This window comes from Aspergillus foveolatus, assembly GCF_047715535.1.
Source record: "Aspergillus foveolatus strain CBS 279.81 unplaced genomic scaffold BDW70scaffold_9, whole genome shotgun sequence".
Classification (NCBI taxonomy): domain Eukaryota; kingdom Fungi; phylum Ascomycota; class Eurotiomycetes; order Eurotiales; family Aspergillaceae; genus Aspergillus; species Aspergillus foveolatus.
Genome location: NW_027396073.1, coordinates 19,257 through 41,650, shown reverse-complemented (window position 1 = coordinate 41,650; position 22,394 = coordinate 19,257). Strand labels below are relative to the sequence as shown.

The 22,394-nt window shown below is 51.6% G+C and overlaps 8 protein-coding genes across 8 annotated transcripts; 4 read left to right on the top strand and 4 right to left on the bottom strand.

Moving 5' to 3' along the window:
* Nucleotides 1–481: 481 nt before the first annotated feature.
* Nucleotides 482–2,335, bottom strand: BDW70DRAFT_157359 (putative 3-methylcrotonyl-CoA carboxylase, beta subunit (MccB); the record flags this gene model as incomplete). Its single annotated transcript, XM_073740339.1, has 2 exons — nucleotides 482–776; nucleotides 864–2,335. 2 exons carry the CDS (start codon nucleotides 2,333–2,335, stop codon nucleotides 482–484), a joined length of 1,767 nt encoding a protein of 588 aa, XP_073598586.1.
* A 285-nt stretch (nucleotides 2,336–2,620) lies between these two features.
* On the top strand, nucleotides 2,621–4,333 carry BDW70DRAFT_120727 (isovaleryl-CoA dehydrogenase). Its single transcript, XM_073734759.1, has 6 exons — nucleotides 2,621–2,896; nucleotides 2,952–3,039; nucleotides 3,099–3,193; nucleotides 3,256–3,491; nucleotides 3,541–3,818; nucleotides 3,885–4,333. Exons 1-6 carry the CDS (start codon nucleotides 2,713–2,715, stop codon nucleotides 4,297–4,299), a joined length of 1,296 nt encoding a protein of 431 aa, XP_073598585.1. The 5' UTR covers nucleotides 2,621–2,712; the 3' UTR covers nucleotides 4,300–4,333.
* Nucleotides 4,334–4,347: 14 nt separating this feature from the next.
* On the bottom strand, nucleotides 4,348–5,704 carry BDW70DRAFT_130604 (uncharacterized protein). Its single transcript, XM_073735840.1, has 2 exons — nucleotides 5,428–5,704; nucleotides 4,348–5,363 (listed from the first exon to the last, which is right to left on the bottom strand). The coding sequence occupies exons 1-2, from the start codon at nucleotides 5,515–5,517 to the stop codon at nucleotides 4,443–4,445; spliced, it is 1,011 nt and encodes a 336-aa protein (XP_073598584.1). The 5' UTR covers nucleotides 5,518–5,704; the 3' UTR covers nucleotides 4,348–4,442.
* A 305-nt stretch (nucleotides 5,705–6,009) lies between these two features.
* Nucleotides 6,010–8,633, top strand: BDW70DRAFT_157356 (acetyl/propionyl/methylcrotonyl-CoA carboxylase subunit alpha; the record flags this gene model as incomplete). The annotated part of the gene is made up of 5 exons (XM_073740338.1): nucleotides 6,010–6,167; nucleotides 6,212–6,410; nucleotides 6,466–6,563; nucleotides 6,619–8,236; nucleotides 8,568–8,633. 5 exons carry the CDS (start codon nucleotides 6,010–6,012, stop codon nucleotides 8,631–8,633), a joined length of 2,139 nt encoding a protein of 712 aa, XP_073598583.1.
* A 1,901-nt stretch (nucleotides 8,634–10,534) lies between these two features.
* BDW70DRAFT_120696 (putative D-arabinitol dehydrogenase ArbD) lies at nucleotides 10,535–12,586 on the top strand. The gene is made up of 4 exons (XM_073734758.1): nucleotides 10,535–11,421; nucleotides 11,475–11,544; nucleotides 11,606–12,031; nucleotides 12,096–12,586. The coding sequence occupies exons 1-4, from the start codon at nucleotides 10,989–10,991 to the stop codon at nucleotides 12,274–12,276; spliced, it is 1,110 nt and encodes a 369-aa protein (XP_073598582.1). The 5' UTR covers nucleotides 10,535–10,988; the 3' UTR covers nucleotides 12,277–12,586.
* A 2,684-nt stretch (nucleotides 12,587–15,270) lies between these two features.
* On the top strand, nucleotides 15,271–17,477 carry BDW70DRAFT_148189 (uncharacterized protein; the record flags this gene model as incomplete). Its single annotated transcript, XM_073738831.1, has 3 exons — nucleotides 15,271–15,382; nucleotides 15,448–16,317; nucleotides 16,375–17,477. The coding sequence occupies 3 exons, from the start codon at nucleotides 15,271–15,273 to the stop codon at nucleotides 17,475–17,477; spliced, it is 2,085 nt and encodes a 694-aa protein (XP_073598581.1).
* A 192-nt stretch (nucleotides 17,478–17,669) lies between these two features.
* Nucleotides 17,670–18,473, bottom strand: BDW70DRAFT_157353 (MARVEL domain-containing protein; the record flags this gene model as incomplete). Its single annotated transcript, XM_073740337.1, has 1 exon — nucleotides 17,670–18,473. The coding sequence occupies one exon, from the start codon at nucleotides 18,471–18,473 to the stop codon at nucleotides 17,670–17,672; it is 804 nt and encodes a 267-aa protein (XP_073598580.1).
* A 568-nt stretch (nucleotides 18,474–19,041) lies between these two features.
* BDW70DRAFT_130584 (uncharacterized protein) lies at nucleotides 19,042–21,973 on the bottom strand. The gene is made up of 4 exons (XM_073735839.1): nucleotides 21,744–21,973; nucleotides 21,308–21,568; nucleotides 20,370–21,152; nucleotides 19,042–20,319 (listed from the first exon to the last, which is right to left on the bottom strand). Exons 2-4 carry the CDS (start codon nucleotides 21,321–21,323, stop codon nucleotides 19,370–19,372), a joined length of 1,749 nt encoding a protein of 582 aa, XP_073598579.1. The 5' UTR covers nucleotides 21,324–21,568; nucleotides 21,744–21,973; the 3' UTR covers nucleotides 19,042–19,369.
* Between the last annotated feature and the right edge of the window lie 421 nt (nucleotides 21,974–22,394).

Below are 22,394 nucleotides of genomic sequence, written 5' to 3'. Positions count from 1 at the left end.
GTCTCGATCTCTCGTCTGTAGACTTGCTGTTTACTGAGCCTAGGTAATCCCTTCTGCCATTTTTAATAGTGACTGCTTTTGTATGAGACAGAGCATTGACTACGCTGGGTAGTTTCATCCATGGAAGCATCGTGATCTCCAGTGAGAAAGATTCTTGAACTGTCCACTTATCCATCCAACCCTTATACGGAGTCTCTTCCTTCCCTATGGTCATTGTTGTGCCATGGCCCGAGTTCCGAATGTAAGGCTTCTACTCCTGTGTCCTATTGCAAGGTTCAAATATACAATCTCCTATCCGGGCCAAAATAAACTTGTTATCCAGACCACTCATGGCTTCGGAGGAGACCAATCCAATAAGAGGGGGTGACGGTCGATATATTTGTGTCTACCGAAAAGCTACACCTAGAGTCATAAGGACCTACATGAAATGGATATGATGCACAATATTAAAAAAGAATCAAATCAACATGCGAGCTGCTGTCTACATCCGGAAAACACCAAATTTCGTCTGAACATCTTTATCGCTCTTACCTCCCAATGCAGCGGCCAGACTCAATCCCAGCACATGCCGGGTGTGCGCAGGAGGGATGATACCGTCATCCCAGAGTCGCGCAGAGGAGAAGGTTGCCTCGGATTCGCGGTCAATCCGGGCCTTGAGCTCAGGGTCTGCAGTTCTCCCTACAGCTTCCATCACGGAGGAAAGCTGCTCGGAGCCCATGACGCCGATTTTAGCGTTGGGCCACATGAAGAGGAAGCGGGGGGAGTAGGCGCGGCCGCTGGTAGATGGTTAGTTGCTTGTAAATATCTGGACTTTGAGTAGGAATCAAGGAGAAGGGAAATAGGAAAGGCTGAGAAGTACATACCACATGCCATAGTTTCCAGCACCAGCACTAGATCCAAACACCACAGTAAACTTGGGTACATCGGCACAAGCGACAGCAGTCACGAGCTTCGCGCCGTTCTTCGCGATACCGCCCTTTTCTGCATCTGCGCCAACCATGAAACCAGAGATATTCTGGAGGAAAACGAGCGGAATATTGCGCTGGGCACAGAGCTCGATGAAGTGTGCGCCTTTAAGGGAAGACTCAGAGAAAAGGATGCCATTATTGGCAACAATGCCAACCCGATGTCCATGAATGCGGGCGAAGCCGGTAACTAGGGTTGTGCCGTAGTCGCGCTTGAATTCGGCGAACTCGCTGCCGTCGACAATGCGGGCGATGACTTCATGAACGGGGATCTGGCGGCGGAGATTCGTGCCAACGATACCGTTCAGTTCGGCTGGATCGTAGAGGGGCTCCTTGATATCATCGTTGCTCTCTAGGGGCGGCTTGGCTTTGGGGTAGTTCAGGTTGGAGATGGAACGGCGCGCGAGGACAATGGCATGGGCATCATCAACAGCTAAATAGTCCGTCACGCCTGAGATTGTGCTGTGGAGTTGACCGCCTCCCAAGTCTTCGGCCGAAACAATCTCGCCAGTGGCAGCTTTGACAAGGGGAGGCCCTGCGAGAAAGATAGTGCCTTGATTTTCAACAATAATGGTCTCGTCGCTCATGGCAGGCACATAGGCGCCTCCGGCGGTACATGGTCCCATAACGACCGAAATTTGAGGGATACCCTGCGAGCTCATTCGCGCTTGGTTGAAGAATATGCGGCCAAAGTGCTCCTTGTCCGGAAAGACATCAGCTTGGTGCGGAAGGTTTGCACCCCCCGAATCGACCAGGTAGATACATGGGAGCTTGTTCTCTTGGGCGATTGCTTGCGCGCGAAGATGCTTCTTCACAGTAACTGGGTAGTAAGTGCCACCCTTGACGGTGCTGTCGTTTGCCACAATCATGCAAGTTACCCCTTCAACCGTTCCAATTCCAGTAATTATCCCTCCCGCAGGAACATCTTCTCCCGGATACACTCCATAGCCCGCCAACTGAGAGAGCTCCAGAAAAGACGTGCCCGGGTCGATGAGGGCTGTGACGCGGTCTCGGGGCAGCATCTTCCCACGAGCAACGTGCTTATCCTTTGCTTTCTGCGGACCACCCTGAGATATGGTACTATGAAGCGAGTTCATGCGGTCTAGTACTTCTTGCATTTGCCGTTCGTTCTCCTTAAAGTCTGGCGACGACGTATCGACCGCTGTGGAGAGGACGGAAATGGCCGAAGCATGATGCGGGTGGGTATAGCTCGCAATTGGCCGGGCTTGAGTACGAGGATGTGCCTGTACTATGCAGGACCTGCGTGCATTTGGAAGGTAAAGTCGTTGAGGTGTTAATCTTGTAGCAGCGTTGGCTATTGAGGAATTGCAACTCCTCCGGATGGAGTGGAGTGGAACCGAAACACGCATTGCGGGGAAAGGGCGGGATCGATGGAGTTGTTCGGCTAGAGCATGGCCTCTCATGGTATATAGGATATAAGTTGGTGTTAAATAATCTTGGGTAGACCGCAACCCGGGAAGAGGTATAGAGAAGGAAAATGGTGGTGATCACGGTTACCAAGTACTAGATGAACAAGGATGGACGGGCAGATGCGAAGATGCGACGGTTGCCGATGTGACCGTGTCCAGCGGTTAGCCGCGGTCTCCCCGCAGACTTTCCCCAAGGCTCCCCACCCTTCGCTCTTACTCGGGTCAGTTGTCTCCAGCTGTCTACATATTTCATTCTCCAGGCATTGAGTGTTCAGCCGACTCAGCAATCTCAAACCCTTCAAACACCTCCTTTCGACATGTCAACCATACGCCTACCACTCCTAATCCGCCGCTCCCTTCCATCCAGGGCCCCTGCGAGATTCACCAGACCCTTCATACCGTGCGTACGAACGTTGGCAACAACAAAGCACCCAAGAGGATTCGTGCCTCCAACCGAAGATGATTTGCTGGAGCTACGAGAGAGCGTTCAGGAATTTACAAGTAGGATTTCCACTGGTGGTGTTGAACGTGCGGGCAGTTCTAACCGCTAAACTAGAACGTGAGATTCCTGAGGAAGTCGCGGCGCGAACAGATACTCAAAATGAATTCCCTGCTGAGATGTGGAAGAAGCTGGGCAATGCTGGGTAGATATTGCTTGGAATCCTGGGTATCGCTTCTCGAAGCCTGTCTAATGTCTATCTAGCTTCCTTGGTGTCACCGCGGATGAAGAGTACGGAGGGCTTGGAATGGGCTACCAAGCCCATTGCATTGTTATGGAGGAGATCAGCCGTGCTTCAGGTATGCGACTTTATTTGTTCTGCGTTAGTTTTGGCCCCTTTGACGTTCCCATCATTCTATAGGTAGTATTGCCCTTTCGTACGCAGCACACTCACAGCTATGCGTGAACCAACTCTCCTTAAATGGCACGCCAGAGCAGAAGGCGCGTTTTCTTCCCAGCCTTCTATCAGGCGATAAGATCGGTGCGTTGGCTATGTCCGAACACTCGGCTGGCTCCGACGTCGTCAGTATGAAGACAAGCGCCAAAGAAGTCGATGGCGGCTGGGTTCTCAACGGGACCAAGATGTGGATTACGAATGTGAGAAACCATCTTCACACTGAAAGGTAAACGAAGCTAAGCGCCACAGGGTCCCGATGCGGACTACATTGTTGTCTATGCCAAAACCGAGCCCGAGAAAGGTTCCAAGGGAATAACCGCGTTCGTTGTAGAGAAGACATTCAAGGGCTTTTCGTGCGCCCGCAAGCTGGATAAGCTGGGGATGCGGGGCTCAAATACCGGAGAGCTCATCTTCGAGGACGTCTTTGTGCCAAGAGAGAACTTATTAGGTGAAGTAAACCGCGGCGTCAAGGTCCTGATGGAGGGTCTTGATTTGGAGCGGCTTGTTCTCAGTGCCGGTCCGCTTGGGTGGGTGCACTACATCTCTATGCTAGGTATGAACCTCGGCATAGGCCGTGCTAACAAGCAATTCAGGATCATGCAAGCCGCCCTTGATCTCGTTCTCCCGTACACCCACGTTCGCAAACAATTCGGAGCCCCCATTGCTCATAACCAGCTCATCCAGGGTAAGCTCGCGGATATGCATACCAAACTTGCAGCGTCCCGCGCCTATACCTACGCGACGGCCCGTCACATCGACAGCCATGCCTCCCTGGGATCAGCAGCCATCCGCACTCAGGACTGCGCCGGTGCGATTCTCTACGCAGCCGAGAGGGCTACCGAATGTGCTCTCGATGCGATCCAGCTCATGGGCGGGAACGGATATATCAACGAGATCCCTGCAGGGAGGCTACTCCGGGATGCTAAGTTGTATGAGATTGGGGCTGGGACGAGCGAGATTAGACGCATGGTGATTGGGCGTGCTTTTAACAAGGAGTATGCTCAATGATCAGGTTAAATAGTTGAGCTTCTTTGTTATAGATGTCTAAGAATACATATAAAGATAATGTGTTAAGTACAAATGCTGAGAAGGGAACGCGTATCTCATAGACTCAATATCCGTAGTTCATGCGAAAACTCGATCTGGACCAATTATTTCTTGTGCCTTGCTGATCGGCGGACAGGACCCGAAGAGGCCGGGGCCGGTTCTGCAGTCAGTGATGTTTTGTTCTGGGATAATCTTGTCATCGCTGCTCGCTTCGGTCTAGTCTGCTCTTCAGCCCCCGTGTTGTTCCCGGACTGGTCCAGTTGATCGTCTACCGAGATCGAAGCCTTCCGTTTGCGTCCCCTTCGCGGTGCAGTGGCCGTAGGCTCTTTAGCCTCCTCGGCCGGAGACTCAGTAGTAGCACCATTTGTTGTCTCTTGATCCTCTATCACCGGCTCCATGATACCGTTCAACTCGTCAAGCTTGCCTTTCTTCGAATGAACAAACGGTTCCCGCGATGGAGTTTCAACCACCACTTGGGAATGGATTCGAGCGGGTAACATATTCGCTGGTAGTGTCTCCGTAGCGTCCAAGGAACCCATCTCGTCCTCGAAATTATCCTCAACCAACGATGGAACGTCAAGATCGGACTCGCTTTGCTCCGACGAAACGACGTCTAATGTCTTCAAAAGCGGAATCCGTCCGCGGAGGCGTCCAATTGCTGGCTTGGCGTCCCTGAATACTTCCCTCCAGTTCTTCAGAAGAGACACCTTTTCCCCGTCCCCGGGGGCGTAAATCTCGACCATGTCCGTCTCATCCTGGGGGTGTTTCCATGCGACACCCTGGAATGAGGCTAAGTCCGCTGCGAGAGTACCCGCTCCTTTCCTACGTTTGGAGGAGGGCGCGTTGATATGGGTTGGCTGGTCGATCGGCCATGCACCTATGGCGCGAAGTCTCCTGACGACGGTTGGGTCGTCATCATAATAATCATCAGAAAGCTCCTCCCAGTCACTGTATAGGTCTGCGGTTTCGAGAGACGGATCGTCAGGAAATGAAGAATCGTACGTAGCAGCTGCTGCTAGGTCATCCTGTGCCATGATGATTAGTTCAGGACGAAAAGACCATTAAAGGTGCGTGGGGGACCAAGCATACAGCGGCAGTTGGGTCTGCCTCCTCGACCCAGAAAATCCCATCATCTTCGAACTCATCATACTCGTAGTAATCATCCTCGTCATCGGACATGGCCCAGATAGAATGCGCCGAAGGAGTACTGGGAAAACAGGTGGAAAGAGCGAATTCGTAAAAACGAGACTAAAGGGAGCGAAGACAAGCAGCCGCTTAAGCGAGAGCACCGTCACTCTGGGGGCAGAGTATACTGAATGGTATAATGAGGAATGTTAATGCGAAAAACAAAAAAAGTTGGCTGATGAGATCAGAGGAGCAACGCTTACGCATGTCCAGCCAATGAATGCCAAGGTATACGGTGAAGAAAAAGTGCAACCGCAACTTGTCACGTGAACTGGCTTCCCCGCATCGCGACGGTTTGCGTCGGAAGGGGGGATCCACTGGTTCATACAACAAGCCGAGGGGACTCAGGTGAGCTTCAAATGTTCCCTCGCTACCTCTCCAGATACTTTTGAGTTGCGTTATTACTTCTATGAGCATGCGAGTTGCTGTTTCATCCTAGGATAATCTACAGCACTGCGCATCCTGTGCCCCTCTCCACTGCATACAATGCCGCTCTCATCTCTTCTCCGCACTTCCGCCCGCCTGGGGCAGACGGTTGTTGCTCGACGCTCACGACGAGCTGCTTCCACAGTAGCCTCCAATTCCTCGAGTAACTTTCGCGCATTAGACTCGATCTTAATTGCCAACAGGGGAGAGATTGCTCTGTATGTGCACGATCCACATCTCTAATCTCACTAACGACATACAGACGAGTTGGCCGGACTGCGGCCCAGCATGGAATCCGAGTGACGACGCTCTATACCGATCCAGATTCGCATGCACAGCATGCTTTGAGTACACCATATGCATTCAATCTCGGCTCCGTGTCTGCGTACCTCGATGGAGACCGTATCATCGAGATCGCAAAGGCCCAAGGATGCCAGGGAATACATCCCGGCTATGGCTTCGTACGTATAGTCCACGGCGAAGTGAACGTGGTGCTAATGGATTGTCAATTGATAGCTTAGCGAGAACTCGGAGTTCGCACGTAAATGTACAGAAGCTGGGCTGGTCTTTATAGGACCGCCGTGGAAAGCTATCGAGGACATGGGAGATAAGAGGTGCGTCTACTTCCTTGAGGCTTCCCTACGGTATACTAATGTTGTGTTTCTGCAGTCAATCTAAGCATATCATGACTGCCGCTGGAGTGCCCTGTGTCCCCGGCTACCACGGTGAAAACCAAGACCCTAATTTCCTCGAAGCGGAAGCCGATAAAATCAAATACCCAGTGCTCATCAAAGCAATCAAGGGCGGTGGGGGCAAAGGAATGAGAATCGCTCGTTCAAAGGAAGAATTTCAAGCGCAGCTTCAGTCGGCAAAGTCGGAGGCTATGAACTCTTTTGGGGATGACCATGTCCTAGTCGAGAAATATATCACAACACCACGACACATTGAGGTTCAAGTCTTTGCTGACAAACACGGAAATTGCGTAGCGCTGGGAGAACGAGATTGCAGCATCCAGCGGCGGCACCAGAAAATCCTGGAAGAGTCACCGGCTCCTCATCTGCCTGACGCCACAAGAAAAGACATATGGGCAAAGGCTAGGTCGGCCGCGTTAGCCGTGGGCTACGAGGGCGCCGGTACAGTCGAATTTATCTTCGACAACGATACGGGAGAGTTCTTCTTCATGGAGATGAATACTAGGCTTCAGGTGGAGCATCCCGTAACCGAGATGGTCACTGGGCAAGATTTGGTGCATTGGCAGCTGAAGGTCGCGGAGGGTGCTGAGCTTCCATTAACGCAGGAAGAAGTGGAAGCCAATATAGCTACCCATGGCCATGCGATCGAAGCCAGAATCTACGCGGAGAACCCTGCTCAGGGCTTCATTCCAGATTCCGGTACTCTTCTCCACGTCCGCACTCCTGCCACCACCGAGGACGTTCGAATCGACGCCGGATTTGTGCAAGGCGATGAGGTCTCGGCGCACTATGACCCCATGATTGCGAAACTAATCGTTCGAGGCGCCGACCGACAAGAAGCTATTCGCAAGCTTGCTGCAGCATTGGAAGAGTACGAGGTGGCCGGTCCTGTGACAAATATCGAATTTTTGAAATCAGTTTGCAAAAGTGCCGACTTCATTTCTGGCAAAGTCGAAACAGGTTACATTGGGAAGCATCACGACGAGCTATTTGCCCAAACGACCATTGAACCGGAAGTGCTGGCACAAGTAGCACTGGCTTGCTTGCATGACGACGCTCGTCTCGCCGTGCAAAAAACAACCAATTTTCAAGGCTCCGCTGTGGGATTTGGGCCAGGTTTCCAACAACACCACATGACCTTCACGAATTCAGCATCAACAAACAGCGAGGCCTTCGACGTCAAAGTTCAACAAACCGGCGAGAATGTGTTCAATGTAAAGGTTGGCGGGCACACTTTCGAGCAGGTGACCAGCCACCTTTATGCGGACTCCCGCATCATCACCTCGTTCTTCCCGCACACCCGTCTGGACACCACAGTCATCCGCGACGGCGATTCAATTGTCGTATTTCAGCGCGGCAGGCAATACCGCCTTACTACGCCACGGGCGAAATGGATGGGAAAAGCACTCGGCATGAAAGACGTCACAAATAGTGTACTCGCCCCAATGCCCTGCAAAGTCCTCCGTGTCGAGGTCCAAGCCGGCGATACTGTAGAAAAGGACCAGCCACTTGTGGTGATTGAGAGCATGAAAATGGAAACAGTCATCCGCAGCCCACAAAGAGGGAAAATTGCCAAAGTCGTTCATCAAAAAGGAGTAAGTCATGCGATCTTTTATCACCATTTTACCCCTGCTCAATGTTGTTGCAATTCTTTGCTCTCCTTTGTTTTCTCTTGCCTCTCACTTGGGCTCCCAGTTGCTCGGATTTTTACCCATGGAAGACCCAGGGTCCTTCCCAGACGTGCAGGCTTAGGAGCTTCGAGCTCCAATCAGGGCCTGACCGAGTGGCTCTTTTGGGCTGGCCAAGGCGGACCAAGTACGGGCTTGTTGCTAAGCTTCGTTGGATTTTTCTCTGTCGAGCTTCTATTTCATCAAATAATTTGGCTGTATCAGTTGATGGCGCAAGGCTAATATTTATTCCTTACAGGACCAATGCAAAAGCGGGACACCACTTGTGGAGTTTGCTGGTGAAGACGAAGAGGTGTCGAAATAGATATGGAAGGATTGAAGCTATGCTGCATTTATAGAGAACAGATGGCCAAGCGCATAGTTCTTTGTTCATGTCATGACGAGCATATAATACCTAGGCTCAATGCATTTGTAACGACAACGCGACGATCATTCTCTTGCTACGGCTTTAATGCCTATAAGATTGTTGGCGAGCCTCGCTCAAGCCATCCCCATTCCTACCTGCAAAGTGAGTTCGCATTCCCGTGGGACCAATACTGTTGGAAAGTGTATATCCAAGGTCCCGGCTGCGCATGGTGAGCCACAACACGTGATGCAAATTGTTTCCGTGACGAGGTAATATGACAGGTGAGGAGATTAGAGAGTTACATAAGAAGGCGAGTTACAGTATGACAGCATTTTCATCGACTGAAGCAAAGCAGAGATACACCTGACATGCAAAGCACAACTAAGAATTACGTCTAGGCCCAGAATAGGTCCTTTCTGTGAGCATGAGCTCCGGTAATCAGTGTCAGATCGATAATCGTATCCGAACTTAAGTGGGTGTTGGCCATGTCTGATCGAATCTGCAGCAGTCTCTTTCCCCTGGATTGCGTATCTTAGTTGGTACCAGTTCACTTGAGACTCCATGCTTATAACGAATCGGCTAGACCCAGAACGCAAGCTGCGCAAGGAGATGCCAATCCATCAGACCCGAGACATCACGCACAGGCGAGCCAGACTCTCTTTAGTAATAAAGAGTTCTACCTTTATTGATCCGCACGGGCGGCAATGAGATGAGCTACCGGGCTCAGTTCAAAGGTTTGATCTACCGAAAACAAGTTGTTGACGCGACTCCTCTCGGCTGAAGAATGCGATTAACGGGGCCGGCATCATTCGGCCAAGCAGCTAAATGACATTGCGCAGCCCGCGCGAGCTCTAAGTGCTCTGTTTCTCACCATCCCATGGGCGATTACCGGCGCGCATGGTGCCCGGAGCCCGAGACAGCTGCAGGAGGGCCAATCTCCAGGTTTTCAAGCATAATAGACAGACAATTAAAGCAAAGACTGGGTGTGGCAAAGGTAAGGCCATGGAATCCAAATACTGAGAGATCACCAACGTCGGTTACTCCGAATATGTACATCGACCAGCCCTCCCACTATTATGAGGGTTCTGTAATTTGGGCTGCATGCCCGGGGTCCGGGGAGGCGAAGAATGGACAGGTTGTGAGATCTCATATGTCGGTACCAAAGTACGCTGCAGTATCTTGCAGAACTAGCACAGCTAGGCAGTATTCAGTAGCCAAGCTGCAGAACTGGAGGCTTGAGCGTACATCCTGGTCGGTAAAGCCGCCGAAGCGTTGAAGAAGTTTATTCTAGTTTATTTTCATCTGGAATTCCAGCTAGGGATGGTTGGACGGTCGATCGGGCCGAATGTATCCAGGTCACATAGACCTCACGGAGCCTGAGACTCTCACCCTGTGAGAGATTATCGCATTGATTCTTGTATCGTGCCGTGCGAGTTCGCGTGTAAGTCCTTCAGCAATTCGAGGTTCGGCGGCACTTCTGAAGCCTTGGTTGTAGGTGGGGATCGTCACAAATCGTCTGGTGGAAAGATTGATCAGCTGTGATTGGCCAATGGAAGTCCGGAACAATATCCGTTAGGGAAGGGGTCCCAAACAAACGACAACTTTGAAGCAAATTAACATTGAAACCGACAGCTGGACCTGACACAGTAGACAGTGGGAGGGGCGGAAGAGGTCACGCGGAGACCGAAGAACAGGGATTAAGAAGCTGGAGCTGGCGTGGCAGATCCCCCAGCCCTGGCCAGATCGCTGCATGGCGGTTGGGGCCTGGATCTGCCTCTGTCCACCTGACATCGAAAAAACTTCAAAGTCCAAGACAATCGGCCCCAGAGAACTTTCTACAATCCAAACATCGCGGTTCTGTTGAATGAGCGGGAGCTTTGCCACTCAATGAAAATACATGTAATCGGAGCGGTATGGCTTCAGTTGTTCTTGCCCACGGTTATAGACATCACGAGCGGTTACGGAGCAAATGGAACAGTCTTCGAGAACTGGTAACAGCTTGCAAACCTCAGGTTTGGACATCATTTCCCCAGCACTCTAGCTCCCAATCTTGATTTTATTTTTGTCTTTCATCTGTCACTCGGAGTTTCGCCGTCCTGTCACTGCTTTGCATGCTAGTTCGTGTATCGTGACCTGGCTCCTGCCATTCATTCTCGAAGGATCTCTCCAATCCCCCCTTGACCCTGGCAGGAAAGTCTACGTTTTATAGCCGGTATTCCGTCTCCCCAGACAGTTCTCAGAATCCATTATCCCTTTGCCCTGACTCTTGCCCGCACACTTAGCTTCGTTTGATTCCCGTTTCTGACCTTCGTAATGTTCAGACCAGCGATCCTTCGTAAGGTCGTCAGAGCCGTCGACCAGAGCACTCGCCCAGCTGCTCTATTTGCTAGACCTCGTCACTTCGTCCGCCCTCTTTCGACCACAATCTCCCGTGCCCAAAGAGACGACAAGAATGACCCCTTGACGAAAGCTACCACAAAAGCTCCCGGAGGCGCAGCCGGAGAGCATGAGGGAAAGTATGCGCGAACCGACGAGAGTGTGGTGATCGAATACCCCGATGATGCAGATATGCCTCGCAGCCCTGTTGTCCAGGGCCGTGGAGGAATGCATTTCAAGCGCACTCTTGCCCAATTTTCTCTGGAAAACAGGGTCACTCTGGTTACTGGCGGTGCCCGTGGCTTAGGGCTGGTTATGGGACAGGGCATTGTGGCTTCAGGCTCGGATCTGGCCATTGTTGACCTAAACCGTATGTGCCGGCTATAGTCAGTCCTGATGTGGCCGTCGCTAACTCCATTACAGGAGACGAGGCCGAAGAGTCTGCGCGAAAACTGGTCGAGCAATTTCAAAAGGAGAACCCCGGGTTAGAGCAGTACGTCATTGTCTATCGTGAATACTCCTCTCCTGATGCTGACGATTTATTTCTTGCCCAGGTTGCCCAATGTCACCGCGCACTACGCCGATGTCTCGAACCCCGACTCTGTTAACAACGCCCTCTCCGAGGTCATCGCAAAGCACGGCAAGATCGACCATCTCGTCACGTCCGCGGGATTTACCGAAAACTTCGACGCCATCAGCTATCCATACGACCGTATGCAGAAGCTCTGGGGCGTGAACGTGGACGGCACATATCTGTTTGCTACGGGTGTGGCAAAGCACTTGATGGAACGCAAGGCGCCCGGGAGTATTGTGATGATCGGTAGCATGTCTGGTGCCATCGTCAATGTACCTCAACCGCAAGCGCCCTACAACGCCGCCAAGGCAGCCGTTCGCCATCTCGCTTCGTCTTTTGCCGTCGAATGGGCAGGACATGGTATCAGGGTAAACTGCATCAGCCCTGGATACATGCTGACTGCTCTGTAAGTTGCCCGCAATCTTACAAAATAGCTGAGCACGAACTATATGCTGATTTGTCGCAACCAGGACCCGCAAAATTCTGGATGAGAACCCCGAACTGCGGGATAAGTGGATCTCGCTTATCCCCACTGGCAAGATGGGTGTACCCGAAGATCTGATGGGCGCAGTGACTTTCCTTCTCAGTGACGCGTCCAAGTACATCACTGGTGCCGATCTCCGCGTGGACGGTGGCTACACCTTGACCTGAGCATGGCCTCGCGCTTACCGCCAGTTTATTCTTGATGCATTACTGTTAAACGGGGTACGGAGTTTTTTCTTTCCAGCGGGTCCATCTTACTCATTCCGTTGATGATTCGACTTGCATTATGACAATACCTCTATTCTGCACGCACCAGTGGCTTCCATGGGCGCTGCGCTTTGTATTTTGAAAAGAGAAACGGCGTACTGTTTGGCGGGTATACAGCACTATGGGCATGCTTCGATAAAGATTTGGATTTTGTTTGGCCATACTTAGCATGATATCATTATCTTTATCTTAATGGGTGAGCATTCATATATACCTATGCCGACCTTATCAATTCAACTGCGAAACCTTCAAAGGCGTTTGTCTAACATCTCTCGGATTCGTACACATCTCGTAATTCGTAAGAGCCGAATTTGCCGCCTCAATTCAGCGGTCTAGCGTAGCCCCCATCTCGATTGCACGCCATTTTGAATTTTAAGGTGACTAGTCTGACCGTCCAATCCTTCGAGCTTCTGCCCGCTTCCCAGAAAGAGCCCCAATGGAATCTCGCAAGAGGTACTATCCATGACCTGTTCAATTCGTTGATAGGTCCTGGTGTCCGAGCGGCTTAGACAGTTACATCGGGTTGTGATGACGACGATTACATGCTTGTATTATGTCAGACTCAGAGCTCATCGGTCGTTCTATTGTACACTTTTCTCTAACATCCGCCGAAGACACGGCATACAGGTACCTGCCTTACTCCGTACGAAATGAGGTATCCATTCATTCTCTATCCATAGACCCCGCCCCGCTAGAACGCCCTCATACCCAAAACACGAACCCAAAACACGAATCTGAACTCGAACGAGAGCACGACTGATGATTCCGGATGATATCGCGGACGGAAGACCGCAGCTTCAGACTATACTGCTTAGTTGAACATGGTCCAAATCATTTGCGCCACGATTCCTTAGGAGAGATCGTCGGGCATCTACGGTACTTTGTGTGCCCTGTGAGATTTTTTTTTTCTTTTTTTGTTTGTGAGCTCTGATCCACCTTTTTCTTGAAACTTGTTCGTCACAGAGGGTGAGATGGGGCGTCCGATATAGTGCTTTATTCGCCGCTACCCGGCGGGCAGAGGGAACACGGAATGACGTTGGAACAGGTTTGTACTCTGGTCAAGTAGAGATATCGCATGGTAGACTCTGCATACCGACTAGAGCTTGTATTAGACCCTGGGAAACGGATTATTCTGTGGCTCCCTTCAAGATAAGCGGGATGGATACTGGACTGTTCTGAGATGGCCTCAGACTTCAGGTATGGGCCTTGGATGGCACCCCGCAGTGGTATTTACTCCGAATACCGCTAGAGATGAGAAGATGGGAACAGGTGCAAGCATCTCATATATTCATAATATTATAAAATTTAGTAATAGGAACAGTTGTGAAGTGTTCGTAAAAGCATCAGGTGACGGAGACCCATGACAGCGGCCGGCGATCGGGTCTTGATTCGACCAGTTCTTTTGTTCTTCTCTGCACCTCATGCTCCGTCTCTGTCGAATAATTCTTTTCCGCGTTTTGCGTCAAACTTTTGTCTGAACGACATTGAAGCTGGACCTCTCACACTTCACTAATCTACGGTACCCTCTGCCTTTCGGCGCACACCGATAGCTTGAGATTGCCAAAGATTAGCCCCAGCCTGCAGACCCGCCGGTGTTACTCCAGTTTCCGACGGAATCAAGCTGGATTAGCCTCTCTGACTGGGGTCGAATTCGCCGAACTCATCTGCAGGGGAAGTCTCCTGGATCATCCTTCCACCTTACCGGGCCGGATAGCGAATATTTCTGGGCTAGACGTGATCTGACGGGCCTCGCACAGTGAGACGGCACAAACTGATCCTCTGATCCTCCGAGCTGAGACGAGACTGAACTGGAGGAGCGACGCTGGCTGCCGGTGCTTAGGCAGGTGCCTTTGTGGTCCTGGATGGGTTCCCTCTCCAATCATGGATGTAATACTGGGATCTTCCGCGATTGCAGACTGCAGGCTGCAGGCTTGGACACTAGAGACTGGAGTGCCCCGTATTCAACGGGGTCCGGGGTCGACTATGGCCTGATCGGCCTCCACAGTTAACACCAACGGGCCCAGTGTCCTGGCAAAAGACCTGCTACTTCTCGCTATTACCTGCTGCTTCTTCAGTCTGAAGTACGGGACGAGTGTGGGGTGAGTTCCAAGGTTCAAGATCCCCAACGGGCATTCCCGACGCCCTGGAGCTGGTTTATTGGTGATTTTTGATAGGCTGGGGCTGTGATCCTCTAGCCCGTTGGATGTAGAGCCAAGTGGACTTGGTCCGTAGACTAATCAATGTCATCATCAGATGAATGCCCTAAGCAAGGCTGTCGCATCAACTGACTACTGCTGACATTTCCGCACTACTACTATGACCTATCGAGTTTGGTCTGCGATCCCCATGATCTGTTTCCTCTGTTTCCTATGTGACCTGATTTCTGGGTCCCCGTCAAAAGACCCTTTATCTGTCAAAATACCCAGGGTAGTCTCAAGTCTGCCAGGCGGCCTCCACTGCTGGGCACTATCGGCAAGACTCGGCTCAAGGCACAGGTCTCTTCTTTCTATCATCCTTCTTTCTTTCTCATCCTTGGTTCTGACTAGATACTCTGTTCCTGAATCTATTTTGTCTGCATGTCCTCCCCAGATGCAGCCGCTGGTTAATTTCTGCTCCCTTTAATGTGGGGGAATCCTGCTTTACTCGCTGCCCTTGCAGTCCCTCAAGGCTCTCCAAACTCACAATCAGCGCATTCATTCATTCTCCCTGCGTTTGCTATGGCTCTCTGACCTTTCCCCCTTTCGCTATTCACCGCCAGTCACTTTACTGCCCTTTTTGTTTTCGTCATCGCCTAACCTGCCCAATCTTTCCATCTTGACCATGTAGTGTTAGTGCTATCAACAATCCACCCGCGCTCTTCTCCAGTCCAGCTCGCCTCAACACCAACCTGTCGCAATGGAAACTCTCCCCAAAGGCTTGGTTGTTGTTTCGGAGAAGGTCTTAGAGGAGCTAGATGATCTTGATCTAGATGTCGTGGACATTGGAGATATCGTGCAGTTGTGGAAAGGTGCGCTTTTCTTCTATTGATTCTGCTACCTCCTCTATTCAAGCAAATGCTTACCCCATCAACAGCGTGCAGCATCAACCCGTCCGCCCATGAAGGCGATGCCGGCTATCGCTTGCAGAACTTTTTCTGGCGGATCTGGGGCAGCAAGCGTCTAAGCAGCTCTCTGACAGGATCAACGCTGTCTCGCTTATTCCTGCAAATCTCAGAGTCAGCGTCCACGCCCACACCCGCTAATCGAAGCACGACTCTCACTTCGCCTTCAGTCAGGCCACCAGCAAAGACGGAGGCAAAGGTGGGAACACGAACACAACGACATTTTCCCTGTGACCATGCCGCAGCTGTAACTGTTGCTGACCTCCAGATGCAGGAATCCGAACCGCTCTCGTCCAGTTTGAAACGCGATGAGCAACACCCAAAAAACCAGCACCAGCATCAGAAGCAACAGCGCCCTCCAAGCCACGGCAAAAGCCAGAGCCATCCAACTCCAGGTGCAAGCAACAGCGGGACCAAGCCGCTTCAGCCTATTCTGAAGAAATCCAACAGCTCATCCCATGGAGAAGTCCAGAAGACCACCCGTCTGCTTCTAACAGGCTTCGGCGGCCAAAGTGTTACCCGCAAACCGTCAAACCCGCCTACGCCCATTCCTCCTTCCCGGCCTATCCTTTTTGGCGAACCGCAGGCTCCTGGAGCCGCCAGTCGCGCCGGCCAGAAGAAGACGTTCGCTGTTGCGAGCAAGGCAAAGGCGAAGACTCCTAAGCGCCGGCCTGTGTTAATGCGACGCAAGTCATCGCAGCAGTCTTCAGTTTCGGTCTCTTCTACACGCACTCATTCTCCACAGACCGACTTTGGAGATCTGCCGTCTATCGACAGCGACACTGACAAGACGAACACTGCGGCGGTGCTTGACGAAGATGCTGTGGGGGACTCACCTGATGGTAAGCCACCACTCATCAACCTTCTACTCTATAGGAACATTCTTTAACTGCCTCTAGAAATGATCACCACCCGAATAGCACCGATCACAAATCCGAACCCAGATTCATCGACATTTAGCACGATTTCAACAACAATCGCAGACAAGTCTACCTCCACCTCCTCAATGCCGGCTCCCTTCCCACCCTTACCCTCTGAAGAACAAACCTCCGAGCCAGACGAGATGACAAAACCAACCCTTCCATCCCCCTTCATCCAGGATCTGAAAACCCTTATGCACAAGAACACGCCGCTGCCACCTCTCCGCCCGCGTGCCTCTCCCCCTACTGTTGGCTTCTTCTCCGCAACAGCCTGCCGCCACTTCGACGTGCGGCATCTCTCCGAGGAGAATTACGAGCAGCCGAACACTTCGGAACTGGTAGCGCCGGATTTTCGAACCAGATTCGCAGAGCAAAAGAGGATTGCGGATGAGTACTATGCGCAGCTTTATCGGAGAAGTGTGGAGCAGGGGGGCCAAGAGCAGAATGATAGTTACGGTCAGGGTCAGGGTCAGGTTGCTCTCGGGCTCTTTGCTCAAAATACGAATCTCCATCCAGCAGAGGAAGTAGATGGGGCAGGAAGTCCAGGGGCAGGAACGACAACGGAGGAAACGGAGACCATCTCGCCATCAAAATCCCGATTCGGCGACTCACATTCGCATACCCAGTCTCATGGCGCATCGACAGTTGCGACCTCGATCCTGACCGGTGGGAGCGCTAGTGCGGGCCCGGATATTTACCACGAGGCGCAAGGCGCCGAAACAGCAATAGGAATGCTCACAGGTATGGACCCAGCGGCGATTCAAGGACATGATCCCAACCGAGAGCTTGGGATCGAACATGGACACACGGCACACGGACATCGGAACGAGCATCAACATGGATCCGTGAAAGCCAGTGCGAATGCAGCGACATCGGCCATGGCCGTGCCGATGTCAGTGCCTGGAACAGGAAATCTGTTCTCGACGCCGCCGGGTCTATCCCTGCCACGTGGACGAGGCGGGTTGAGTCTTTTGATTGAACAGAGTCGTCACAGTATGGCTAGCCAGGAGATGGGAAAGCTGAGTACTACGGGGACTGAGAAGGAGAGGTCAGAATCAGAGACAGTGAATGTTTTCGTTTGAGTTCGATACCACTCCAATATGACGATGATTACCAATAATGAACCTGTAGCCGTCGAGCCTGTACAATAAAAGCATACATGCTCCTTGGACGAGTACAAATAAAGCAAAGCCCTAATTCACTGCGGCGTGGACCAGCCACCACACATATAAACCATTTCGAGACCTCTCTTCTCCCCTGAGGATGGGAAAGGGTCAAGCCATCTCCTTCTCCCCACCCTCGACATCTGCGCGCCCTCTCCTGAAAGAGAACCCTACTCCCTGTCCCATCCCCTTAGCCTTCCACCACCTTACCCCCCTCCAAGCCCCCGACAGCACCCAAAAGACTAGACAAGCGAGATCCACCCAGACTGCCCTCCTCATGCGCGTAACCTTGCTCTCTCCACCATCCTTCCCGCCCACATGGTAAACGCCAATATACATTTCGCCAAAAATCCCAAAGACAACCAGCCACAGGATAACAAGGACACTCTCCCACGCGAATAGCGGCAAGAACAGTCCAGCCCGCTGGCTGAAACTCGGCTTCGAGCGCTTCTTCCACCACCAGCCAAGAACCAGGTACAGGAACGCTGTCACAGTCGAAAGGAAAGCCGTCACGACAGCGTACACCCACCGGCTTGGAGCAGAATCTCCCTTATCCCGCGAGGTGTTAATGTCCTGGCTATATAGGCCAATGACAGCAAGACCGAATGCGAATTGGACAATTGCGAGCGCTGTTGAGAGTAGCGCTTTGATTTTGGCGCGCTTGCTCATAGCCGGTGCCGGGGTCTGCCCGGGGAGCGGAGGGGCTGGATAGGTGTCCATTGGGTATTGTTCTGGTCCAGCTCCAGGATCGCGAGGACCGTTTGTATTGCCGCCGATGTAGGGGTTCGGCAACGGTGGTTGTTGGAATTGCGGGTTCTGGCCGACGCCGGGATTCTGTTGAGCGGCTTTTTTGGCTTTGTATTTTTTGGTCTCGGAGTAACCGAAGCGGAAGATTTTAAAGAGGACGAACCACATTAGATTGAAGTGAGAGAGCTGTTATAATCTAGGCAGTGGTTGTGTTGTTTTTTTTTTAGGTCGAGGCAGGTGCGACGATTAGTTGTGCCTACTTCAAAAAGGCTGAGATGAGAAGAAGAGCAGTCGCAAATGTCTATAGAGGTCTAAAGGAAGACCGTAAATGCAACAAAAAAGACTGCTGATATGATGCGCCTGCGCAGGTAGATATAGGGCTGAAGCAAAGAAGAAAGAGAGAAAGGTACGAAATCGAGTCTAGAGAGTGAAACAGATCCGAGGATTGGGTGGAAAGAAAAAGCTGCAGCAGTTCTTCAGCTTTATATCATTGTTGCAGTATACAAAGTGCTTTCTACAGTCTTTGGGAGCGTCAGGTTCTTACTGTTGGCAGTAACACAGGAGAGACTGACAACCACTGATTTCCTGTTCAGGTGTCGTCCTGAAACACCTCATGTCGTGTTTCGCGCGCGCCAACAGCAAGCTGGAGTCGCTGGTGGTGGCCGCGGAAGCGCCATCGCGGGGCCAAGCTGCAGGCTCAGTCGACTGGATGAGAATCATGTAATTTAGCCGCCGGTGACCATGGATTAAACATAGCTTGATTAGTCCTATTCATAGAACAGCTACGCTACCTGTCTAGCCTGTGCCCATACCTTAGCATGAGACCAGGCTCTAACTGCAACATCTTCACCAAACACCCGGAGACATTCCAACCAATGATTGACCTATGCACCTGAAAGGATTCATGCTGGTTGTTGACATGACACATCAAGAGACAATGGGGAGCGGGGATTCGTGATTGTAAAATGACAAAAGGCTAATTGACCATGCAGAGACCAGAACTTTAAATCAAAAGCGAAAACAGTGATGCAAGACATACCCAAGGCAAAATTCCTCCTCTAATGTCAGGGTGGTTTCATTCCTCCTTCTACTGCACCCCTACCGCCCAAAGGCGCCGCAGTGGGCTTCTTGGCCGCGCTTCCTGGGGGAAGCGGTGGTTTGAAGGTCCCTTCAGGGGTAGCTGGTGGGCCAGCGGTTGTCGCTTCATTGTCGTACTCAGGTCCAAAGTCATCGTGGTGCGGTCCTTCTCCTACCGAAGAATGATCGACAGAGACCCGGTCATAGCCATGATCATACGCTGCGTGCTGAGCGGCCGCATGCTTTGTTGCATTCTTGGGCGCCTTCTTATGCTTGCGACCCTTCATCTTCGCCTTCTCCAGGAGTCTCTTTTTCTCCGCCAGCCGCTTGCGTTCTTTACGATCCTTTATCTCGTACTGCCGAATGAGAGCCTCAGGAGGTCGCCCAAATATGCTCTCGTACTCGCAGAATTCACAGATCCAGATGTCCTGGAGACCGGGCGGATGGTGGAGGTTTGCGTATTGTTGTTGGATTTTCCGTTGACGGGCAGCCAGCATATAGATGCTGCCAGGTGACCTCTTTTTCTTGCGTTCCGCAGGTGGTTCAGTAGACGCCGGTGGTTGATGTGGCTGTTGTTGTTGTTGTTGTTGTTGTTGTTGTTTTTGTTGTTGGGGATTTGATTGCTGGCTCATCTGCGCTGTGACAGTGGGACTGGTCTGCGTGCCTTGCGTAGATAATCCTCGGGGGTTGTTCCCTTGTTGGGACTCGGCGACCGGCGACCGCTGCTGAGTTGAGTGCGGGTTTTGCGCATGCAAGGCCATTCCTTTAGACGAGTTGGATTCGCAGGTGAAAGTAAACTGGGTCCTCGTTGGGGTGGTCTGCTGTTCAAGCATGCTGCCTTGAGCAGAAGTTTTATACGCAGATGGTGAGAAAGCTGACGCAGCAGCACTCGCGATGGCAGCGGAGATAATACCTTGGTTACGCGCGCCGGGCTCGCCTGAGTACACAGTTAGCAAGATACTGAAGTGGGACAACGATGCAGCGTACCCGTTGGTCCTGGGGAGGACAACGGTCCGTCTCGACGACCAGCACCACGATTTTGGGACGACCAAGTGATGTGTCCATGTATTGATGACCGTCTCCCTTGACGTCCGAGACGCCCTCTGCCCGAACCAGACATCCCACTACCCACAGGTGATGCGGGACTACCCGTGCCGTAGAATGTACTGACATGACCACCTTCTCCAGATGATGCAGAACCTTGTTGTCCAGGGTTCGCTAATGCCATGGTTGCAAATTCTGGTGACAAAGAAGAGTGGTGACTGCCCATATTTCCAGGCGTTGGTATCTTCCGTTTCTTCTTGTTGTTAGTGTTCTCAAAGGCATCGTACCCGTCTGGACCGGTGGGGGATGATTTGGTCGATTGTTCCTTCCCCATGCCTGGAGTTTGGTGCTGCACATTGGAAGGCGTAGGCGACAGGGACGACCCACGAAATCCGGCGCTCCGTCGTACAACAACCGGTCCATCCTCGTCACCGCTGTCTAAGTCAACACCATTTTCATAGGAAATATGATTATCCCGACTATCAGGGCTTAGATCAGGGCCCCCATCACTTTGTTGTACATGTGCTTTGGAGTCATTTACAGCATCCCTATTGGTCGTACAAGCTCCGTAGAAAAGCTGTGTTGCCGGTGGCGCAGGAGGGTAGAGGATCGAATCGGCCGCATCGGAGGACAACCGTGACCGAAGAGTACGCTTTGGTAGGGGACGGATCAGTCTATCGGGATAGACTGGCGACGGCGTATCTGGGGCCGAATAAATCATCCCATCTGCAGGAGGACAGTATCAGCAACTGAACGACCATCACACTCCTCTGTTGTTTTTCCCCCGTCTCCGTTCTCTGGGAACTGCAACCAATTCCCGACGGACAATCAACCGATTGCACAGTGGGAACTACTTTGAGTGAGATCACGAGAGAACATACTCAGCGTAGCAGCCATTGTGCAAAACTTTTGAATGTCTCGACCTCCACAGCCGCAGCCAGTTAGGGCCTTTCTTTGCCTCGTAGTCCAGCCTGACGGTTTCCCAGGTTTATCTCCAGGTTTCTGTTTGCTGCTTCTCTTTTTAACCCAGGACTTGTTCGTAGTCCTCTGAGGACTATCTGTCACCCACTTGAATTATACAACGCCGGAAATGCTGCAACTTGCGTCTCGATATATGGGAAGAGGGAGGTATATCAAAGGTCCTGAAAATAGGTACCATTCAAAGTCAGCTTGTTGGCCACAGGCGTAGTTGTGCTGCTGGAAAGTGGAGGGCACAATTCGGTCCACGGCACACTCCGGGAAAAGGCCGATGACCGTGAACGGCAGGCAACAAAAGTAAAGAAAGCCCGAGGGACGTCAATATCGAGGGCCACTCACAGATTTTGAGCTGTCCCCCAAGCATGTCCCAAGCAGACTTTTCTGATGGGAGAATGACACCCGATCGGCACCTGACAAAACGGAGCGGAAAGGAGACGAGAAGTACACTAAGGGGGCCAGATAGTGGGAGGCGGTGGAAGCGAACGGAGACGTGGGGTTCCCAATGAGAAACGAAGGTAAACGATATCAAACTGTCGAAGAATCGTTGATGCTTTTGAAGGTTTTCGTAGAATAATCAATAACTGGAATGATCTGAGAATTCTTTACAGAGTACGGACTGAATAATCTGTTATCTGATTCCTTACAAATCCCCCAGAAGCGAAGCTGTCAGCCTCAGGCAGCGAGGCATCGATTGCTCTAGGGCAATCCGTCCTCTACACCTACAATAGTACCTACTTCAACTCGCATATAATTCTGCAGATATCAATATATTTCAAGGTGCATGATATATTTGCTGCTCTACATCATATACGGCTAATATTAGGAGCAAGGCGTCATTACTATTTCCGTACTTACCTATAGGGCCTCGATTCCCTCCCACAGTGGTGACCGCGGCATAGCACCGGAACATTTGTTCAATATTGCCCAGTACCGTTCCTAAGGCTGCTACTCAAGGTACGGCCGTGACCGAATTGCAACCGTTCGCATACA